Raw genomic sequence first — 23,225 nt, 5'->3', positions numbered from 1 at the left:
AAAACTGAAGAAGGTGTAGCGATTTAAGTGAAAATCTAAAAAAATTATCCCTAATTTGCAAAATTTATGCATAATCTAGAATATGGCTCTATACTGGTTTAGACAATCCCCTATAAAAACATTCATACTAAGTTTGAAATCCGCTGAAAATTGGAGGAGTAGCGATTGAAAGGAAAATCTAAAAAAGGCCTAATTTGCACAATTTATGCAAAATCAAAAATATGGCTCTATACTTTTGTAGGCACTCCCCAATAGATCATTCATATGAAGTTTGGTTGAAATCTACTGAAAACTGGAGTAGAAGTAGCAATTTAAGTGAAAATCTAAAAATAGCCCTAATTTGCATAATTTATGCAAAATCAAAAGTATGGCTCTATACTTTTGTAGGCACTCCCCCATACATCATTCGTACCAAGTTTGGTTGATATCTACTGAAAACTGAAGTAGAAGTAGCGATTTAAGTGAAAATCTAAAAATAGCCCTAATTTGCATAATTTATGCAAAATCAAAAATATGGCTCTGTACTTTTGTAGGCACTCCCCCATAGATCATTCATACCAAGTTTGATTGAAATCCGCTGAAAATCGATGGAGGAGTAGCGATTTTAGTGAAAATCTAAAAATAGCCCTAATTTGCATAATTTATGCAAAATCAAAATTATGGCTCTGTACTTTTGTAGGCACTCCCCCATAGATCATTCATACCAAGTTTCATCAAGATCCCATCAGAACTGTAGGACTAGTAGGGATATAAAGAAAAAGTTGACGCCGGACACCGAACACCGGACGGACGACGACGACGAACCCCCTAACCCATCAGCTCCGCTGACCTTCGGTCACAGCGGAGCTAAAAAAGTTGCATAAAGGCGTCGCTTCAAGGGTTCGCTCACGTCACTAGCATCTGGGAGGTAGAGAAGCTAGAAGGGGAAAATTCTCTTGTTTTCCTCCATGAGATTTAACGCGCAAAAATATGTCAAGTCTTCCTCTGGTGAGTAAGAATACTTTAAGGAGTCCTAATTCTCAGTGATGAGTCATAATGGTAACACGGGTGACTGAATGTCCTCACAAATCACCCATGAAAAAGGCGTGTGCATGAATGAAAAACTGTGACCAAAAGAATTAATAGAAGAATCATGAATGAGTCAAATAAAATAAAAATCCCCTAGCTTTCTCTCCGACTGAGGAGGAAATACAGGACTGCTTCCAGCGCTACAAGTATTTCCGGCCTCCACAGCCGACCTGATCAGCCGTTTAGCTTCAAAAAGAATAATAGATACCAACTAAATAAAACGAGGAGCATTCACCAATAGTTGGCCTCTCCCACTAGAGGGTGCCCTCAATTCTATCCCTTTTGAAGACTTACATGATGCCCTAAACTCTCCAACCCACACGATTCTTCAAGAATATTATGGTGTCACAGAATCCCAAAAAATGCACAAGAAAATCCTTTCCTCAAATGATAGTAAATCCGACACCACAAATATAGTTTAGGGAAAAAGGCAAAGATTTCGAATTTTATGTTTATGATAATATTCTCTTGAATACTATTTATTATTTCTTGGAAATTTTCAAACAATGAACAATATATACACAACCTGGAGGTTATCTCTTATTTACAACATTTTAGGTAGATAAGATGGCCAACCGGCCACCAAAGGAGGAGATTAACAAAGGCATATTGCCCTTAATACAAGTGCACGACTCGCACCAGAATTCAATAGTATTAGGAATAAAGATTTCAGATATTCTAACATTACGACTCAATAATAGTTGCTTAAACCCTGCACTCCTTTTACGCTAAAGAAAATGTAACTCCAAGTGCTCTTAATAAAGATAAAAATTTTCGCTATATTTGATCATAGTTCCAGTTAAGTATTTATTTAATCATTCTTCCTATTATGTTCATGCAAGAGATGGTCACCATTCCGAAAACCCAAAAGTTGAGGGAAAAACCAAGAGAGGAAATCGGAAAGAAGAATACCTTCGGGGAATAATTCAAAGGAGAAAACCTCCTTGAACCCTGAAAGATTGTTTTCCGAAAACATCTTGGAAGAAAAACAACTTTGAGAATAAGGACCAAGAAATACTTAAAGAGAATCAGTGCTAAGTATGACTTACTAAGAAAATTAGATTAATCACTCCCCCCATAGTTCAAAATCTTAGTAATACACACCTAAGAATGTGCACCGAGACTAATTAATAAAGCACATTTTTGCCTTTTATAGAGCCCATCTAATTGGCTAAAACAAAGCACCCCGAGTACACAATATAATTAAGAACCGTATAGTGGCGCCATCTCGGGCACAGAGCACAGCATAAAAATATCGATTTCAGCACGGGAACATCGATTAAGGCACATTAACTCGAAAAATACAAACCGGGAATGACCCGAACACATAGAAAAGGTCTTTAGGTACAGTTTTTGAATTCAGATTAAATCATACTATATTTCATTAAGGTAGAAATAAAAATAGTTTCTAATCCACCAGACCTAAGTCCAAAGCATTAAACATTCTTGTCTCAGAATTACAAATATAAGTTATAAGGTTTTATTTTACATCATACAAACTTTTAATATGAATTTAATAGGAATTTAATATGAATTTTAGACTAAACTGGGGAGGACTGCAGCTGGAAAATAAAAAGAACAGAACGAAATGAAACGAATTTCCGCTACAAGGTCTGAGAATAAGCGACATTCAATGCTAGTGTTTAAGGCCCGTAAACACGAGTTCTCAGCGCGAAGGGGCGGGGCGCAGCGTCACGTAGTCCCGCTCCGCAAATAAGCGTGCGGGCACCGGTGCCCGCTCGCTAGATTTTCAAAGAAATGAGTGCACGCGTACGGCCGTGACCACTTGTTAGTGACGTCATCAAGAAGGATGGCTCCGAGAATCGCCAAATCACAGGTTACTGTGAATAAATGGGATTCGACCATTCAAAAGTTCAAAATGTACTTTCTTGTTTTGTAAAACAAGTTTATTCATGTTGTTATATAAAGCATTTTGTTTGAAACATTCTTTAATAATGTTTGTTGAGTTTAAAGCCAATTGTCGTTGAGTAATTCCATAAAGTCACTAGTAATAGGGAATAAGTTGTTTCAAGCCGAAGGTCGAAAGGTCGAAAAATAAATTCTCGCGCACTAGAATTTATTTTCCGACCTTTCAACCTTTGACTTGAAACAACTTATTCCCTATTACTCTTAAAATATTCATCTAATAACTTCTAAAATCAATTTCAATAAAAGATATGTTATTAAAATGGAGAGTAAACAAATACACAGTGAATTCTTAAATAGAATCAAAGATACTACAAATGTCAAATCTGTAGATTATAAATTTAAGAAGTTAAATGAATTAAAAATTCATAAGAAATATTTGATTACAAATATTGATACAGTTACTAACAAATATGGAGATAAATTAGTTATTCACTTAGAATATGAAGGATTAAAAGGAAATACATATAAATTCAGAACATATTTACCAGATAGATTTCATAGATTATCTAGTGAAGATATTGAAGAATCATGATCAGGTGATTTCTATTTCATATATAAAGATAAGAATGAAAAAGGGCACCATGAAATAGATTTCGAATAAAATAAGTAAAATAAATGCAAGATACATTAAAAGAATATAGAATATTTGTTGATTCTAGAAAACTATTAAATTTTAAATCGCATAATTTACTAGTACAATTAGATAGAGAATTTAAGAATTGCGTAGATTTAAAATTAGTATATGTAAGTTTATGTAACTCATTTTACAATTTATCGGATAAAACTATTGATCATAGACAATGATTTAAGATAGAAATAAGAATAAATGGTTTACTTTACTTTTAAAACCAGGATTATATGATTTAGAAACATTAGCGCAAGAAATTAATAAAAGAGCTACTTTATTATCTGCTGGATTTAGAATTATATTTTTAAAAAGTGATTAATTAAAAATTTATCATTAATTAAAAAATGTTAAACAATTTGGAACTCAAATAAATTATAATTTAGCTGAATGTGATTTTAAGCCTTGTATTCCACATTTTAATAATTTTAAATTAGAAGTTAGAAATCATAATGGTTATTTAATTGATTTGAATAACTTACCTGTAATTTATGAATTAGTTATAAGATGTAAAGAATAATTTTTTCATTATATAAATGAATATAACAGTAGGACCGAGTATATGTTTTGGATTTGATTTCAAACGCGAGAAAGAAATGAAATTTAATATTTTTGATGTAATAACTCATATCAAAAATATTACATTTTCTAATGAAACAACATTTGATTATGAAACAACAATAAATAAAGAAACTTTTAATGTTGAAAAGATTACTGATTTAATTAGAGAGTCTTTAAGATTTTATGAATTAGATGTAGATTTTATTAAGATTAATGATATTAAAAAAATAATAACTGAAATATATGAAAATGAAACTAATAATATTATAAATGCTGAAATAATTATAACTAAGATAACTAAATATTTTGAAGATAGTAATTTTTTTGATTAATAAATGAATGATAATAAGTGGATAATAACTGGTTTATATAATGGAGCATTACTATCAGTTGGAACTGTTGCTTATTCAATGGTATTAAAAGAAAGTATTTAAAATAGGAAGTGTTAATGTTGATAGATTTGATATCAATGATATTTTGAAATTAACATTAGCAGTAACTTTATCTAACTTAACAATTGATTATTTGGAAAAACAAAAATATATTCCTCCTATATAAATGCGTAATTTTTTTACTAGTAGTGAACAACAAAAATATGAAATAATATGGATTTTAGTGGAACAGTTATTGTATTATTTGTTGCTTATAAATATACTAATTAGTAATTTCTTTTCTAAATAAATGGATGATAAAGTTGATAATATTGATATTATTCCTCATGATATGAATAACTAACTAAATTAAAATTATATTTGGAAAAACAAATATTAGAATTTGAAAATGATTTAAAAATTAAAAAGAAAAAATATTTAAAAAGTACGATTATATGTTATTTTATTATTAGTAGTTCAGTTAAAATTAGTTCTGTAATAACATTTCTAGCATTACTCTCACCATTAAAACATTTAGCTATCTTTTAAAAGAAATTAATAAATTAAAAAATACATTACATTAGATTATAGATTAAGATTAGATTAGATTAAGTTTAAATGGTAAAATAACAGTTGAAGAACAAGATAAATTATTAAAAGAATTAATAAATTATTAATTTTTTTATTATATAAATTGTAGATAGTTTTCCAAATGCTTTCCAATATAATAAATCAATTAAATGTAATACTCCTGCAATAGATTTTAAATAAAGATATTTCATATAGAAATGAAGTTTTAAATTCATTAATTAATTTAGATATTTATGTTACTGAAACTAATAATTTTAATGCAAAGATGGAAAATATATTTCATGTATACTTAATTAATTTAAAAAAATTGAAAGATGAAAAACAATAGTTATTAAAATCTGATATGAAATATTGGCAGAACCAATTAAATTTTGCTGTTTATTGTGCAACAACAGGATGTGGAATTAGTTGGAATGATCATTTGAATAATTCAAAATATAAATTAATTCAAAGTTTATTTAGATTTCATACTTATTTTCAAATAAGATTAATATTAAATGAATTAGAGACCCCTTTACCAGGATCTAGGTATTTTAAAGAATTAGATAATAATATTAATTTATCAAACTTTTATAAAATTTGTAATGAGTTTAATATAGATATAAATAATTCTGATTTTAGAACAAAACGTGGAACAATAAGATCACTTCCTTGTCCTGAAAATATTTTACAATATTGCACACTTCCCATACCATCTAATAGTTTTTATAATATCTATAATAATAAATTAGGTTATGGTAAAATAGAAACTAAGGATTTAGAAACATTAAATTTGAATAAATTGCCGAAATTCTATGATAATTTAAAACAAGAAAACAATAATGGTTGGGTTTATCTTATTTTAGAAAATAGTGAAGGTTTTACTAAAGCTGGTATACAAAGAATAAATCAATCAATTAGAACTTATTTGATTTGCATACTAGGCGCTCAAGTTGAAACAAGATCCCCAATAATTGGAAATTTAAATACATCATTTGATACACAAAAACAATTTAAAGTTTTATTTGAAGATTCTATTCATAATGATAAAATTAGATCGATTCCAGAAAACATCGTAAAATATCAAAATTATTTAGATAAATCACATGTAAGATTTAATTATTGTATAGGCCCTAATTTGTTAATTATTTCAAATGATTTAATATTAAAAATGGGAAATATAATTGGTTATAATAATCTAATTAAAACTGCAACAATAAATAATAAGTTTGGATTAAATGAGATAAATAAAAAGATTATTACTGCTCCAAAACTAATGGAAGGTGAAAAAATTAAAAAACGTATTCAATCAACAGAAACTAAAAATATTAAATTGGATAATGATTCTAAAATAAAAGATTACAATACTACAGAAAATATAAAAACTGATAATATTCAACATGAAATAATGAAAATAATAAGTAATAATGATAATAAATCACATGAAATTACTAAATTAGCTATTACTTGTATAGGAATTGTAATAGGAGGAATATTTTATTTTTAATTTTAATTTTTTTATTATATAAATGGATGTAGATGGTGGAGAAGACATTGGAATGAATACTGAAGAACATCCGCCTGATTTTAATGAAACAAGTCTTAATGACGGTAATGAGCCAGAATATAATAATAATTTAGCAGATAGTGGTTTTAATGATAATATAATATCAACAGGCGATTTTGATAGAAGAGCTGGACGGAGAATAAATATTGAAAATGAAAATCCAGATTTAGTAAGACAGAATTTAGAATATAATGAATATATAAATAATTTTAAAACTATATTTAAAAAATCTGGATATAATATAAATGATAGAGGTGCCAGATATTTAGTACAAGAATTAAAATGTTTAGATGGTGAATATTACTATCATTTGAAAGGTGATTATTATATTAATATCACTTATAAAAGTCAAAACAAAATATTAGCAGAATAAACTTTGAGTAATTTAGAATCATTTAGAATTAAAAGAATAAGTAATAGTAATGAAATAGAAAATGTTACCGACACAGAAATAAATCAAAATAAAAGAGTATTTAAACAAAGAATTAATGAATTTTTCGAAATAATCAATAATAATTTAGAACCAGAAGTAACTTCTGAACAGAATATTACTTCCAAAAGTAGTAAACTTAAATCAAATAAAGTTCCAATTGAAAAACTTTTACCGAATGGATTTCTTGACGCAACAGATCAAGAATTAGAAGAATTAGATATATTTTCTGATAAAGCAATTAGAGAAATTATTAGTATAAGACTTGCATCTGATAAAATTGCACATGATAAAAGTATAAGAGATTTAAGAATTTCAAAACTTTAGAAAAAGATAGAACTGACAAAATTAAAAAAATAGAACAATTAAAATTAGATAGAGATAATAAAGTTATTGAAGAAATTGAATTTAAAAAAAGAAATGCATATTTAGAAAAAGAAAAAGATGATTTAGAATATAATATAAAATTACAGGAAGAAGAAATAAAATTATTAAAAAAATCATACGATTTTTAATATTAATAGATTAAAAGCTATTTTTTAAGATTTGTTGATAAAACCAAATTCTGAAATATCATTGAAAGATAGAATAAAATTATTGTTTAAACTAGAAGGTATAACAATTCTTTCAATTCTAACAGCTGTAACTATGTTATTTACAACAATTGGTTTAGCTATTTCAAATTCATCAAAATCTACGCCTACACCCAATAAACCGGATAAACCTCCAAGTCATAATAATTCTATACAAGATAAAGTTAAAGATGGTTTTAATAAATTAGCAAAATATCTATGGGAACTATCTAAAAAATCTGCTGCAGCTTTACCCGGAGTTATAGCATCAATTGTTGGTTTTGTAGTAAAATCTGCTGGAAATATTCTTAGTTTTGCTGCTGAACATATTATTTTATTTTTAATTACAATTGTTAGCGCTATTGTTTTTGGGTTAGTGAATATGATAAAAAATAAATGTTAATTTTTTTGTTAAATAAATGAGTAGGAGATATATAAATCCTTCTAAGAATTCTAGAATATCTAATGCTATTAAAGCAGAGATATCTCATCATATAATTACTCATAATCCTTCTAATATTAATCCTGATGAAACTATATATGTTAGAATCCCGAGATTAACAGAAAATACGTTTTATGTTCCAAATAGTATTTATTTGTCAGCTGATATAAATGTAACTGGTAATAATAATAATTATGTTGTTGATACTGTTGGGAGATATTTAATTAAAAACTAACTATAAAGATTGGACCAAAAACAGTTTTCTCATTAGATGATTATAATTTATTTATGCGTTACAAAGATTTATGGTTAACAAAAGAAAATAGAAATAATATAATATTTCAAGGCATCCAATCAAAAAACCATAATAAATTAAGATCAGAAGCTAATAATGCAATAATAACTAATGCTAAAGATAATTTGATAAAAAAGATTTATGGAAGCAAATATAAAATTCCATAAGACTTTGAATTGATAAATAATAATGCACCTTTATATAAATACGCAATTCAAGAAGATATTATATTCGAGATAACATTTGCTCCTGTTAATGAAATTGTATTATCAAGTGTAGTTAAAGATATGGGTCATAAATTATCGAATATATGTGTAGAATATGACACAGTAACTGATGAAAATATTGCGAGCACAATTCAAACTCAATATCATGAAGGATTTTCATTATTATATGATTATATTCAAAAATTTAAAATTGTAACCTTAAGTGCAAATGATGAAATAATTAATGAGAATATTAACTTCCCAAGAAGATCTATTAAAGGTGTATTAATATTTTTTACCATTGCAATATATTCTAATGGCGCAATAAAGGTAGATAATTATTATAATCCTGAAATAACAAAAGTAGAAATAACTATTAAAGGTATAGCAAATAAAATATTTTGCCAAGGAATGAGAATGATTGATCAATGGCCAGAAATTAGAAAACATTTTATGAATGAAAAAGTAAAATCATTTGAAAATTGTAATATTAATCAAATTGATTATTATACCGGTAATAAATATGCATTATGATCAGATTTTAGAACAACAGAGGATAATTTATTACATGGTTCTGGGAAAAAACTACAAAATACAAAAGATGGAATACAATTATTCATGAAAAAGGAAAAAGGAAGTTTAAATTTCAAAATTTATCTTATATCTGATGCGCAATTAAATATTGAAAATTCTCAACTACATGATATTCAATATTAAAAATATAAAGTTAGGATTAACGATATATAAATGGGGGATAAAAAAAAACTCGAAATACTAAAGAACAATATTTAAGAAATTTATATTATAACCCTGAGAGTTCGGTTGCATATTCTTCTACCAAAAATATATGGCCTCAAGTAAAACAAGATAAGTTAGATAAGATAATCCCACAAAATTTAGTTAAATATAAAGATATAAATGATTTTATGTTAGAACAACCAACATATACAACGCATAAAAAAATTGTTAGAAAATGTAAAACTCGTAAAACTATGGTAAGTTATGTAGATCAACAGTGGGGGGGGGGGGGGCAAGGAGATTTAATTGATATGAAAAATGTTTAGAAAGATAATGATGATTATTGGTGGATATTGAATATGATTGATATTTGTAGTCGTTATGTATGGAGCTTCCCACTTAATAGTAAATATGCTGTACAAACATCAAATGTTTTAAGAAAATTTCTTTCAGGTGGTAAAATAAAGCCAGAATAAAATGCAATTTGATGATGGAAAAAAATTTGATAATTCATCTGTTCATGAACTCTTGGATTATCATAATATTAAATATCTTTCAACAAAATCGGATAAAAAAGCAGCAGTTGTTGAACGATTTAATAGAATATTAGAACAAGAATGTGGAAATATATTACAGCAAATAATACTTTTAAATGGGTTGATGTTTTAATGGTCGAACCCTAGTTATTCACAGTAACCTGTGATTTGGATATTCTCGGAGCATTCCTTCTTTATTTATTTATGAATTGACGTCACAAACTTTCAGATTCGCGCCAGTATGCGCGGCATGATTAATGATTGCTATTTCCACCGGTGTTATCTTTAAGTAACTTCAAGTTTAAAATAGGAAGCACAGTACATCCATAGAAACTACGCGCAGGAAGAGACTGTTATATTATTATCAGAGTTTAACATTTCGTTGTTGTAAGTAGTCAAATCTAATAGAAGATGATTTTTTTGTGACGAAACTCAGTGGAAAATATGTTAAAATAATAATCAGCAGGAATCCAATAGGGTTTCTGCCGAGGCAGCAGAAACCCTAATAATAATCAGCAGGAATCCAATAGAGCTTCTGCCGAGGCAGCAGAAACCCTAATAATCACGCGAATTTCAATAGGGTTTTCTGTGAAGAAACAGAAAACCCGAAATATAAATGGACTAGAACGAATTACTACTATACTAAACAACGAAAACTTTTGTTTAAATGACAAGTCAGATGAAATGCTACAATCTAATAATTGTCCAGATATTGATAATATCAATTGTCTCGACACTAACAAGAATGGACTAAATATTTTACAATTCAATATCCGTGGGCTAGCAAATAAAATCGATCAACTTGGAAATTTAATAGCAAATTGTAAATCACAAAATTGTAAGATACATATTATTTTGTTATGTGAAAGTTCAATTACTGACAGAAACAAGTGTAAATGTCGCATCCCAGGTTTTAGCCTAATTGAACAACATCGGCAAGGTCAAACTGGTGGAGGTGTAGCCATCTTTATAAAAAATGAGCTGTCATTTATAGAAAGAAATGATCTAAATATTTTCAAACAAGGGCAGTTTGAATAATAATAATAATAATAATAATTGACATTTATATATCGCAGGTATCCAAACTAGAGTCATGTTCAAATGCGCTCTAAACTTGGTATTATTACCCCCAGCCTATAACTCTATTCCATGTATCAGTCATCTCTCCCTGGGGAGAGGTAACATCCGAGCAGCTGCTAGGCGCTCAGGAGTCATCTATCAGAGCCATTACTATCAGAGCCAGGTACCCATTTACTCCTGGGTGGAGAGAGGCAATGAGGATAAGTGTCTTGCCCGAGGACACTACGGCAATGTACGGGGTTCGAACCCACGACCTGGCTTCCCAGAGTCGAACGCTCTAACCAGTCGGCCACACCGCTCCACCATTCCTAGTTTGAATCAATATTCATTGAATATAATAACATAATTATTGGGGACATATACCGAATACCGGGTACTAATGAAACGCAATTCATTAATGATTACAATAACATATTCACTAAAGCAAAACAAGTACAGCGGCACTCATTGACAATATTTATATTGATACTTATATGAAAGGACAGGTTTACTCCTGTATCATTATATCAGATATTTCCGATCACTTTCCGTGTTTAGTATCTATTAAAAATCCTCCAAAAAAGAAAAATATCTGCCCAATAAAATCACGGAATTTGAATAACTATAAATTACAAAACATTATTGAATCTTTATCTGTAGCGAATTTTTCCTATGTATATCATTTGGATACGAATTCAGCGTGCGAATTGCTAATGAATGAAATATATAACGTATTAGAGCATCATGCACCAGAAAGTTCTATAAATTTTAGAATAGATATTAAGGAACCGTGGATGACATATGGATTAAACAAATGTTCACGCAAGTGTCACCAACTGTATAAAAAAGCTATCGGAGTAGATAAATCCAACCCGAAATATCTAACACATACGCTATAGGAGTAGTTATATAGGGTCACTTTGGGACCGAGTGAGGAGTGAGGAGCAGTGAGGAGCAATGACGTCATCGCTGACGTCATGGATGACGTCATGGATGACGTCATTGATTACATCATGTTGGTGGGGGAAAACGTGTTTGGGCGAGAATATCGATAACAATAAAGCGAAGCCATAAAACGTGTTCGGGCCTGATATTTGTGGACAATAAAAACGCGATATAAATCATGTTTAGACGTCATTTAACTCGGAGACTTCGGGCGGTTAACATCGGATCTCTTCACATCGACTATCGCGGATATCATGGATTCACCAAGCGGCCGAAGCACATGTAGTTTAAAAATATGTAGTTCTCCTAAAAAAGCGAAGCTTTCACCCGCATATAGGAAAAGGAAACCGGTTCATCTCAAACTTAATTTCGGTAAGTCTATTTCTGTTTCGAGACAATATTTCGTAAAATGATGTATGTATGTTCTAAATACTTAATTTCGTAACTTTATTTTCTATAGACTCAATCGTTAATGATAACGCCGTCGATACGCCTCAGTCAATGAAAACCGTCACATCGTCAGATGGTCAACCCGATCCTCATTATTTAGGACAACTCGTTTACGCGTGCGTGAAAACATGGCAGGGTTCAAAACGTATCGATCTCAGGACATACGAGTGCTGCGACCGGAAGCACCAGTTATACCCGACTAAAAACGGTATCGCGTTAGATTTGCAAGAGTGGGTACATATCGACTACTGTAAATCCGATATCGAACACGAAATTGAGCGAGTCAAACAACAAGCGGGATATGTGGGAGTTATGACTATCGGTCGTTCGAACTTTATTAAAATCTATCGTTCTAGTCATAATAGTCGTGTATACATCGATATACGGTTCTATATACTATGCGATGCGAAAGGCGAAACCGTACCTTCTAGAAAAGGTGTAAAATTATCTCTCTCTCAGTGGAAGAAATTAAAAGACATTAATTTTAGCGACGATGTACCCGAACTATCCGATATGAAACCGTGTTGGTACGAACAAAGTCATCAAAATCAAGAATATAGATGCGCATACTGCGCAAAGGACACTAGCGGAGTTCGTAATGCTCCAGAATATTCCGCATACGCTCCCAGTAAGAATAAATAAATACGTTTAATTAACGGTCTAATAATATGTATTGTTGTTCTGACTTTATTATCCACGATTAAATGAAAATAAACGTGTGTCAATAGAAGTCAATTGTCTTTGTCATTGTTTCGTCGGTCATTCATTCCCTTAAAGTTCAGTCATTTCGATATGTCGACTGTCTGTAGCATGATTCCATCAATTGCCTATCAATCAATCCTCTCATTGTTGGCCTTATCTACACGATCAAATTCCATCCTTTAGTGTAATCCAAAGCGACTATGATAATTAACATATCAATAAAGGAATAACGATGTTCAATTTAACATAATATTTGATAAACTTTATTATATTAGTAAAGGATAAATATTCTATATAAATAGTAAATGTACAAAAAAATTCATTATTTAAATTCGAAAAAATAGTGGTGACTAGAGGAGAATAATAAAACGCGTATCTAAAAACCGTAGGGAAGCGTGTTAAATATGTTCGTTGGATCAAAAGCCCTTTTAGTGTATACGGCGCGATATATTTTTCGCTCGTCTCTATTAAATATGGAACATTTTTTGATGTCTCGATTTATCTTGTTTGGAATGGAAACGTACAAATGATCGTATTTTTCACCGACTATAATATCAACCATTGATTTAAAGTTGACTATTTGTTTATTTCTAAAATTCAAATTAATTCCTTTCACTTTGCATTCCGATGAGAATTTATTGTCACGCGGACTGAAAACACGGAATGCATAGTTTTTCGGACCGGCCGAAACGAATTCCAAAATATAGGCACCATCTCCGTATTTATCTGCCAACTCATCGGTCATATCCCCTAAAAAGTTTCCAGTTGGCGGAACCCATTGATCAGGTTTAACTGTGTAAATGATTGAGTCGGTATCCGTGTAAAGGGTTCGATCCCCTAGTTTCTCCATATAACTATAGAGAATTAGTCGAGCATGCGCCGTTGTGAACGCGGCTAAGGCGACGCTAGTTTTACCGGAGGATTCGACAAATTCGTTGCGTTTTCTGTAGTGCACCCTTAACACCTCTTCGTTACCCAACAGTAAATCTTGTGTCTCCAAACTATCGTCTAAAAGCATGCTGTACATTTCACCGGGGTCTGAAATATATTTAGCAGTGGTTTTGTTTTCATTTTGACCGAGTTTACCCCACATGCTATTTAAACATAGTTTGGCGACAGTTTGCATGCCCTTCGCCTTCTTTATGTTATTTTCTTCGAGACGGATACCCTCGCGCTCGAAATAATCGGATAGAAATTGGTCTTTTTCGGCGCGAGTCATATCGGGAGATGGCCACCCGCTAACTTCGGTTTTTACTTTTAGAAATTTTCCTATATAGTCTGCAAATAATCCGGTTTCGCTACGTTCACCATTCCAAATTTCGAATATACCGATAATACGGTATCCCAATTCAACGGCTTTTTGGATCTCTAAACTGACCCACGTTCCGGTAATAGCACGTTCGTCTTCCGAGTGGCGACACCTTTCGCGTTGATTACTATCTTCAGCGCACGAGCGACACAAAGGAAAGGATAATTTGCCATTGGCTCTGTATGGAAGGATGGGTAAATATAAGCCCCGAGGTGGTAAAATTCGGCATTTAATCAACCCGTAATAATCTTTGATATCACCGAAATTTTCAGTTATAACTGTTGGGTGACCTATTGGATAGCTACAACGACTATTAACGTACGGGTATAGCGAACATATGTCAATATATTTAATTTTTTCATCATCTTCGGCCTTATGATAGATTTTGATTGCATTAGTTCGACCGCCGAAAAATGCGTCACGCGGTAATAACGGGTCAGAAATATCTACTTCTTTTACAAAATCGGCAAAAACACGGTTTTCTTTCACCAAGTTACAATATTCGTGTTCCCAAAATTCCACCAAATTATATCCAAGGGCCCTAATCTTTGCACTCTTTTCTAACGTAGCCTGATAAAGTTCACCAAATTTTTTATCGGGCCGCACCGGCGACTGCATATCTGAATTTTTAAAACATTTAGGGCATCCGTGGTACAGACAGCCATGAAATTCATACACGGTGTTTGATTCGGCGTGGTAACCATCCACTTTATAGCGGTCAATAGTTACTTCACCGCCATCCAACGCATGTTGAATTCGAATATCATTATTTTCAGATAGCCATCTTAACCAACGGATGCTCATTTTTGAAAACTTAGCATTGGGTCTATAACCGCCTGGGGGTATTAAGCCAATTGTTTCCGATTTTAGGAAATTTGTTCTTAACGCTAGATTGCATGCCGACGCAATGGTAATTGAATTTCTAAAAGGATCGACTGAAGTAAGTGCAAAGAATTGATGTTGGAAATTAATGACCGATTGCATTAATATGTCAACATCGGACCGACAATACCCTATCAACTCGTGTTGCATATCAAAAACGAAATTTTCAGACCGGCGCTCTGTATGCCACTTTACAAATTCGTTCCTCTCGCTGGAACTCATGCCATCAGGATTATAATAATGTAAATCCGGAATCGGTCCTACATAATTCATATTTTTTCCAGTACAAAAAGTGTACGGAAAATAACCCTTTTTCAATTCCGGAATACCTAATGTTTCCGGTAATTTACCAAGTTTCATAGGTAGGAAATTCAAAGTATCCAAAAATTTAATGTCCAAATGTTGGATAGACATCGTCATAATTTTACCACCGTTTGGTACTATGTCCGGTAGTATGCCTTGCGAAACCAAATATCTTAAAATAAAATAGCCGTCAAACGATTGAAAATTGTGCGCAAAAACAGTGGAACCCTTATTCTCCTCAGTAAACAGCCATTTGCAGAAATCGATATCCGACTTGAACACGTGTTCGTGTTTACCGCAATGGTCGCATGACGAGTCTGGAGTACGCCTTGACCATTTACACATTTGACACGTTCTGTGTGCTATACCTAATACTACAACGTGGTTCGAATCCACAGTAGTCGTTTCGAAATCAAACGCTATAAATTTTCTAATTTTGAATTCTTCGCTTTTCGCGTCTAAATAAGGATTGATTAATTGATGCGTGTTTTTATCGCCTTCGGGGACCACGTGCTCCTGACCTTTTGTCACCCCAATATAACAAAGATGGCCTATAGGTAGCTTTTCTTTACACGAGGAACAATACTTTTTACCGCAATCGTGTAATTTAGGATCCAGTTTCGATCGGGGAATAATAGAGCCACAACGCATACACCGTGCCCGCGAATTACAAAGGCTTTGACCCGTTGCCAAAGGTCTTAAATGATTGGCAAAACACGCTTCCGATTTATAGTACATATTGCAACGATTGCAAAAATAATTGCCCCTCTGTTCTCGAGCGCAATTGCCACGACATAAGGAACATTTGTCATTACAACGATGCGCTTCGGCTGTATTATATCCTTTTTTACACGAGAAACAGAAATATACACGACACGTAAATGCAGCCATTGACGATACGACGTCGAAGTGGCCATTCGTGTATAAAAGGCTTATTTTCTTCGCATTCGAATCCTGGGTTAATATTTTTTTTATCGTTTTCGTACAATACGTGGTATGCGTTATTGTCTCCAGTCACCACTAAAACATAATAATCGTCAAGTTTAGCCTTCACCATTTTGTCCAGCTCGGGGATTCCACACTTGCCGGTGGGGACTCCTGTCGCCTGGTGCAATGCGAGAGCGGCTTCTCGTTGCGGTGATTTTTCGCATTTACGAATTATGTTATAACGAGGGTCATTATCGGCTCGCGCCTTCGCCACGACTAGCGCCCTCGCTAGGCATAAATCGTCATCATTATTTATACTGATGACCGATTTCTTTGTTTTTCGGAACTGTTCAAAGTCAGTCGTTATCCGCTTTTGTCTAGCACCACCGAGAGACATCCTAATGAGTGTACAATGAAAGATCAGCCCGTCCAAAGATAGATCTTCGTTAGACTGAAGAACACTAACAATACGCTCGAGTAAATAATCGATAGTGATTTCTTCTAGAGGTACGTAGAAGTATTCGATATTTCTTTGAAGATTTTCATGTTCTATCGAAATCCTCAACATATCGGTTGGCCGGGCGTCTAACATCTCACTCATTGCCGCTAGGATGTTACTTAAATACTCGCGGAGTATTGTTTCGGTATCGCGCGCTGTTACGGTATCGTCCTCTTCCTTATTACTATCATCGTCCTTTCACGATCTATCGAATTTGTTCGATAATACTTACTCTAACTAACTTAATATTCCCTCTAATAATTTCATCGGGACTATTATTATTATGACACAGACGTTTTTGTGTCGATTGCTGGTCATTGTCGTCATCGTCCCTGGGTCGTTTCTGAGCCGTAGAACTACAATGTTCCCTATGTATTTTCAAATCGTTTATTTCGGTAAAAGATCTTGCGCAATTAGAACATGAGAATTCCTTCGCAACCGGTCGTCGTGGTTTACACGATCTCATGTGCCGCTTAAGATTATCTTTTCGAGCCGATCTTTTACCGCAATTATTACACTGAAATACAAATTAAATACATATAAATACAAAACGTATAACGTATATATTATGATCATGATAATATATATATATGTCTGAGGATTCTTACCGTGAAAGCGGTTGACGTAGATGGTTGAGGAGATGACCGAACATTTGATATAGGTTGCTTATCGTCTGGTTGGTCAGAAGTCTGAGCTATCGGTGGCACTCTATCCTGCGCTACCTGCCGATTATTACAATTTTTCATATGCCGCACTAAATTATCTTTTCTGGCGTGTGCTTTACCGCACTCCAGACATTTGAAACCCTTCTTACCCTCATGCATCATCTCATGACGTTTGAGATTGAATTTCGAGGCGAAGGTAGCGTTACAAATGCTGCACGAATACATGATCTATAAAAGAGAACATCTTTTTTACTTTAAAAAAATATCCAAACCACAAATTTTATAATTGAATATTTTATCAAACCTCTTAGTATTTTCCTATTAAAAATGTACAAACCACATTTTCTAAAACTTGAAAAATTGTCAAACCTGGTTTTGTAAAATTCTAAACTTTATCAATTTTTGAAATTCAAAATTATTAAAAGTCGGCTACTACGGATAATCAAAAACCCTAAAACCCTAAAACCACTAAGATGGCAGAATACGATGGGCCTAGATATCTCGTGCATCCATTTACTATGCTAGTCTGCGGACCTACATCATCCGGTAAAAGTTGGTTTGTAAAGAAATTAATTACCGAAAAACTTATAGAAAAACAACCGGAAAAAATTTATTGGTGTTATGGAGAGGCGCAGCCCGAAATGTTTCAAGAATTGGAAAAATTTGATGTTCAATTTGTCGAAGGATTTTCTGATGAACTATACGAAAAAATAAACGGTAGTAGTCGCACTTTAATAATAGTCGACGATCTGATGAACGAAGTTGGCGGTAATGACACCTTGGCGGCGTTGTATACTAAGGGCGCTCATCATAGAAATATTTCTATTATCACTATTGTTCAAAACTTATTTCCTAAAGGGAAAGGTTTTAGGACGATTAGTTTAAATAGTCATTATATCGCCGTATTCAAAAACGCTCGAGATAGAAACCAAATTCGGGTGTTAGCTCAACAAGTGGGACTAGAAAATGAAATAGAACAGGCTTTCAAAGATGCTACAGAAGAACCACACGGTTATTTGTTATTAGACTTTAAACCGAAAACAGATGATAAATGGCGACTAAGGACTAAAATATTTCCCAGTGATGTATACCACATCGTTTACAAAACTAAGAAAATCCATTAAAAGAAAGCTAAGGTCTACTATTTATAAAAGGAAGATGGTTCCTCGTAACAATAAATCCGTTGATCGGTTAAAAAAGTACGTTCATCATTTTCACGTGTTGGCAAGTTGTAAGAAAAAGCAACGAGAAGCGTTGATCGAATCGGCACCAGTAGAACTAATTAACTGTATTTGTGAAATATCTAAAAACAGTTTACTGGGAAATATAGAACATAGCGACAAAGAGAAACGGGTGTTAAAACAACATAAACGATACATTCGTATGTTAGCGAATAAATCTATAGCTGTTAAACATAAAAGGAGAGTTATTTCTCAAAAGGGAGGATTTCTGCCATTCATATTGACACCTCTCTTGTTGAAACCGATTCTAGAATCTATCGTGACTAATGTTTTAAGTAAAGCCGCGAACAAAGTAATAGATAAAGTTTCGTCATGAAGAACGTAGAGAAATTGGTTATTCTACCGGAAGCAATGTTACCGCAAGTACAAGCATTCGTAGCTAGTCTACAGGGAAATGAATCTATAACTAAAAAACCAGTTACCGGAAATCCGTTAAACGATAACAACCTATCCGATGATTTGAAATATCTAAAATATAACCCGTTGCTGCAGCAAGCTATACAAAAAACGGAGCGCGATAAACAATCACTACCTCGAAAAATTGAAGATATCAACGTCGTTAATAATACTTATTCGACTGAAAAAATTGTCGAACGTATACCGGTTAAATTCCGGAATAAGTGTAAATCGTTATTGACATTTTTCACAGAAAATACAAACGTTTTGAGATGGAACGAAAAAGGAGAAATAATCTACAAGAATAATTTAATTCCTGGAAGCAATATTTCTGACCTCGTTTACGTTTCGTTAGTATTAACTACATTAAACCAAAGCTATATTGGATTAGAAGATTATATGTCAGCGATAAACGAACTTAATATTCCTACTAGCCTAATAAATAATAAAATGTTAAAGAGACGGCTCAAAGGCGAACTTACCGTAGATTTAGATGCGTCGTTGTCTCCAGTAAAAAAGAATGCAAAAGTAGATCAGCGCGGTTCCGGACTGCGTAGTAAGCGAGCTAGGAATGTCGATTTCACCAATTGGCTTAGCTTTTAATGGCTTCAAAATGCAATTAAAATGTATTGTTCAATTGTTCGTAGTATTATTGCGCAACTGAACGTGTTCGGGCACGTTTTGATTTCCATTTGATACGATGGTCGTTAACGTGGTGAACATCGTCTCTACGGCGTGTTTGAATAGTTCATTAAATCTTACCGATGTCGCTAGAATCTCGCACGATGTAATTTACAACCCTTCCAAGTTTAGCGGGTTAATATGGAAGAATCGTAAAATAGAAGGTAATTGTCTATTATTCGGCAATGGAAAGATGGTAATTACTGGGTGTAAAAGTAAATCTAATAGTCGACGGAGTACGAGACAATTTGCGCGTTTACTGCAAAAGATGGGATACAACGTGAAGTTAAACAACTACAAAATACAAACAATAACCGGTGTCGTTAGAACTGGTCGGCATATTGACTTGATGAAATTTTCGAACTATTGTTGTACAGCGGAATATAACACAGAAATATTCCCCGGTTTAGTGTATATGTGCGAAAATGGAGTTAAATGTATTGTTCATAATGGCGGAACCATAATACTAGCCGGCGCAAAACAAACAAAAGAACTACAAAAAGCGTACGAAGAAATTTTATTCTACATCATCTTATGTTCTAAATGAATAAATTAATAAAAGGCGTGTTATCACAAATATTTTATTGTAAAAATAAAGATGAATTGACGAAAATTGTTTTGTTGTTGTTGTTTGGACCGAGACGATCCAAGTTTTATTTGTAAATTCAATCGAATTAACTGCGTGAGCACGTGTTGTAACGGAAATACCGTTATCAATGAAGGCGGAGCTGAAAAAATTCCTAGCCAATCAGTATTATGGTATCGAAAAACCAGCCAGTTTTTCGAGCGCAAACGCTCTACACAGAATATGTCGGCAAGAAAATAAAAACATTTCGCTTAATGAGATAAAGGATTGGCTATCCGAGCAAGAAGTTTACACATTACACGCCAAAGTGAGGAAAAGGTTTCCCAGAAATAAAACAATAGCCTATCGAATGAACGAACAGTTTCAAATAGATTTGTGCGACGTTTCAAATATTTCCAAACACAACGACGGTATCAAGTTTCTATTGACGGCTATAGATGTTTTATCGAGATACGGTTTCGCCGTTCCTTTGTTGAATAAATTCAACTCGACAGTTGTGGAAGGATTGAAAAAGATAATTAAACATAGAAAACCTAGCGTTATACAATCTGACGCCGGGACCGAGTTCCTCGGTTCAAAAACACAGAATTTTCTCAGAAACGAGGGTATAAGTTTTTTCAGAAGTAAAAAAGAAGTAAAATGCGCTATTGTCGAACGATGGATACGTACATTAAAATCAAAAATGTATAAAATATTCTCGCATAGACATTCGTATAGATACATCGATGTACTGGACGATATAGTTCGATCATATAACAATACATATCACCGCAGTATAAAAATGGCTCCAATAGACGTTAACCAGTTAAACGAATACATAGTTTTCAAAAACCTATACGGACCCCACCGCATAGTAAATAGAGCGAAATTCAAATTTCGAGTGGGTGATACTGTTAGAATAAGCGAACTAAAAGGGCAGTTCCAAAAAGGTTATTTACCCGGTTGGAGTACAGAGTTGTTTGTTGTAACTAAAAGAATTAATCGCCAACCGTGTGTATACAAGATTAAAGATTTACAAGATGTTGAAATAGATGGCGTTTTTTACGAATACGAAATGATAAAAGTCAATAAAAGGGGTGATGTTTATAAAGTCGAATCGATCATTAAATCCCGTGGAAAGGGTTCGAGAAAACAATATTTGGTGAAGTGGTATAATTACGCTGATAAATTTAATTCCTGGGTAAACGCAAAAGATATTAAAAAACTGAAATGATTGGTAGTGATTTTTACGTGTATCTCAAAAGCGACGCAAGCGTTGATCTTTACCCCGATAACATTCAACATAGTTTCAAAGTTCGATTGAGAGAATCGATTTCGCTCGAGGGTAAATGGGTTTGCGCCTTGCACCAAATAAACTTTATGCTAGATTTCGATAACGTCGAAGATGGACGATTTGAATTGGCGTCACCGGAGCATGGAAAACAATACTTACGTATACCGAAGGGTCGATATCACACTATTGCGCAATTAATCACCGTTATACAAACGGAAATCAACAAGTGGTTTTACGATAAAGTAATTATAGGTTTCGACGAATTAAGTCATAAAGTTAATGTGAAGTTTTACGACGAGTGTTCGTTAACTTTTACGAACGATATAGCGTGGATTTTAGGCTTCAAATCTGGTATACCGGTAAACGATATACCTAACGACCTTCGTCAGGGTTCGAAGAAAAATGGACCATTTGTAGATAGTAATGGTACCAAAACTATTTACAAATACATCGAAGTCACAGCGTCTAGATGTGTCGATATAAACGTCGACTATCATAATTTGATGATATATAGCGATGTTATAGAACCCCAACTAGTCGGCGATCAGAGCGCAAATCTTTTGCGTATGGTACATTTAAACACGATAAATTTTGGAAAGGTTATTGGAAAAGAGTTTAACAAATTACAATATTTTCCAGTGCAAAGGAGTAATTTTCAGACTATAGAAGTCTTTATAAGAAGAGAATCGGGTAAAATACCTGTTTTTAAAAAAGGAAAAGTTAATCTTGTTTTACATTTTAAAAAGAAAAATATATTAATATGAGGGCTATTTGCGAAATAGATCACGATGTCTGTTGTAGATATTACGCAAATCAAAGCGGTGCCGGAGTCGACGTGTACACATCATCGCCTATACAAGGCGGTGCTGGATTTGCTTCTGTTTTAGGCGGTCTCGCTCGACCGGCAATACCCCTATTGAAAAATATGGCTAAACGAGCGGTGCCTCATTTACTAAGAACGGGTTTGCACGTTGCGAGCGATGTCGTAGGTGGTAAGAATTTTGCCACAGCCATTAAAGATCGCGGATTAGAAACAATGGGTCGTATTATCCGGGGTAAAGTGCGAACCGGTACAAAACCATTAAAAGGTCAAAAGAGAAAACGAAAACAGCGGATTATTTCCACAGGCAAACGTATAAAGAGAAGTGTTAGCGGCGAAGCGTATTAGACAAGATGTCGTTATTAGTACACAAAGACTCGCCCCTGTGTGTCAAATCCGAATTGGATTTGTTTACTATCCCCGGTACCCAGATAAACTACAAAGAATGCCGTTACGTTAGTTACGAACCCTCTACATCGATCAATGATTCGGGACCTATCGTCTTCAGGATACCGAAAACAGAACAATATTTAGATTTAAACGTCACTTATTTGAAACTACAATTTAAAATAGTCAA

The 23,225-nt window shown here is 33.0% G+C and overlaps 2 protein-coding genes across 2 annotated transcripts; one reads left to right on the top strand and one right to left on the bottom strand.

Moving 5' to 3' along the window:
• Positions 1–11,955: 11,955 nt before the first annotated feature.
• Positions 11,956–13,006, top strand: LOC141905512 (uncharacterized). The gene is made up of 2 exons (XM_074794430.1): positions 11,956–12,286; positions 12,375–13,006. The coding sequence occupies exons 1-2, from the start codon at positions 12,169–12,171 to the stop codon at positions 13,004–13,006; spliced, it is 750 nt and encodes a 249-aa protein (XP_074650531.1). The 5' UTR covers positions 11,956–12,168.
• Positions 13,007–13,442: 436 nt separating this feature from the next.
• On the bottom strand, positions 13,443–15,671 carry LOC141905419 (uncharacterized). Its single transcript, XM_074794313.1, has one exon. It carries the CDS (start codon positions 15,669–15,671, stop codon positions 13,443–13,445), a length of 2,229 nt encoding a protein of 742 aa, XP_074650414.1.
• Positions 15,672–23,225: the final 7,554 nt, after the last annotated feature.

Source organism: Tubulanus polymorphus, chromosome 1, assembly GCF_964204645.1.
Source record: "Tubulanus polymorphus chromosome 1, tnTubPoly1.2, whole genome shotgun sequence".
In the NCBI taxonomy this organism is placed as follows: Eukaryota; Metazoa; Nemertea; class Palaeonemertea; order Tubulaniformes; family Tubulanidae; genus Tubulanus; species Tubulanus polymorphus.
The sequence above is the reverse complement of the archived record's forward strand: the minus strand, read 5'-3'. Positions and strand labels throughout refer to the sequence as shown.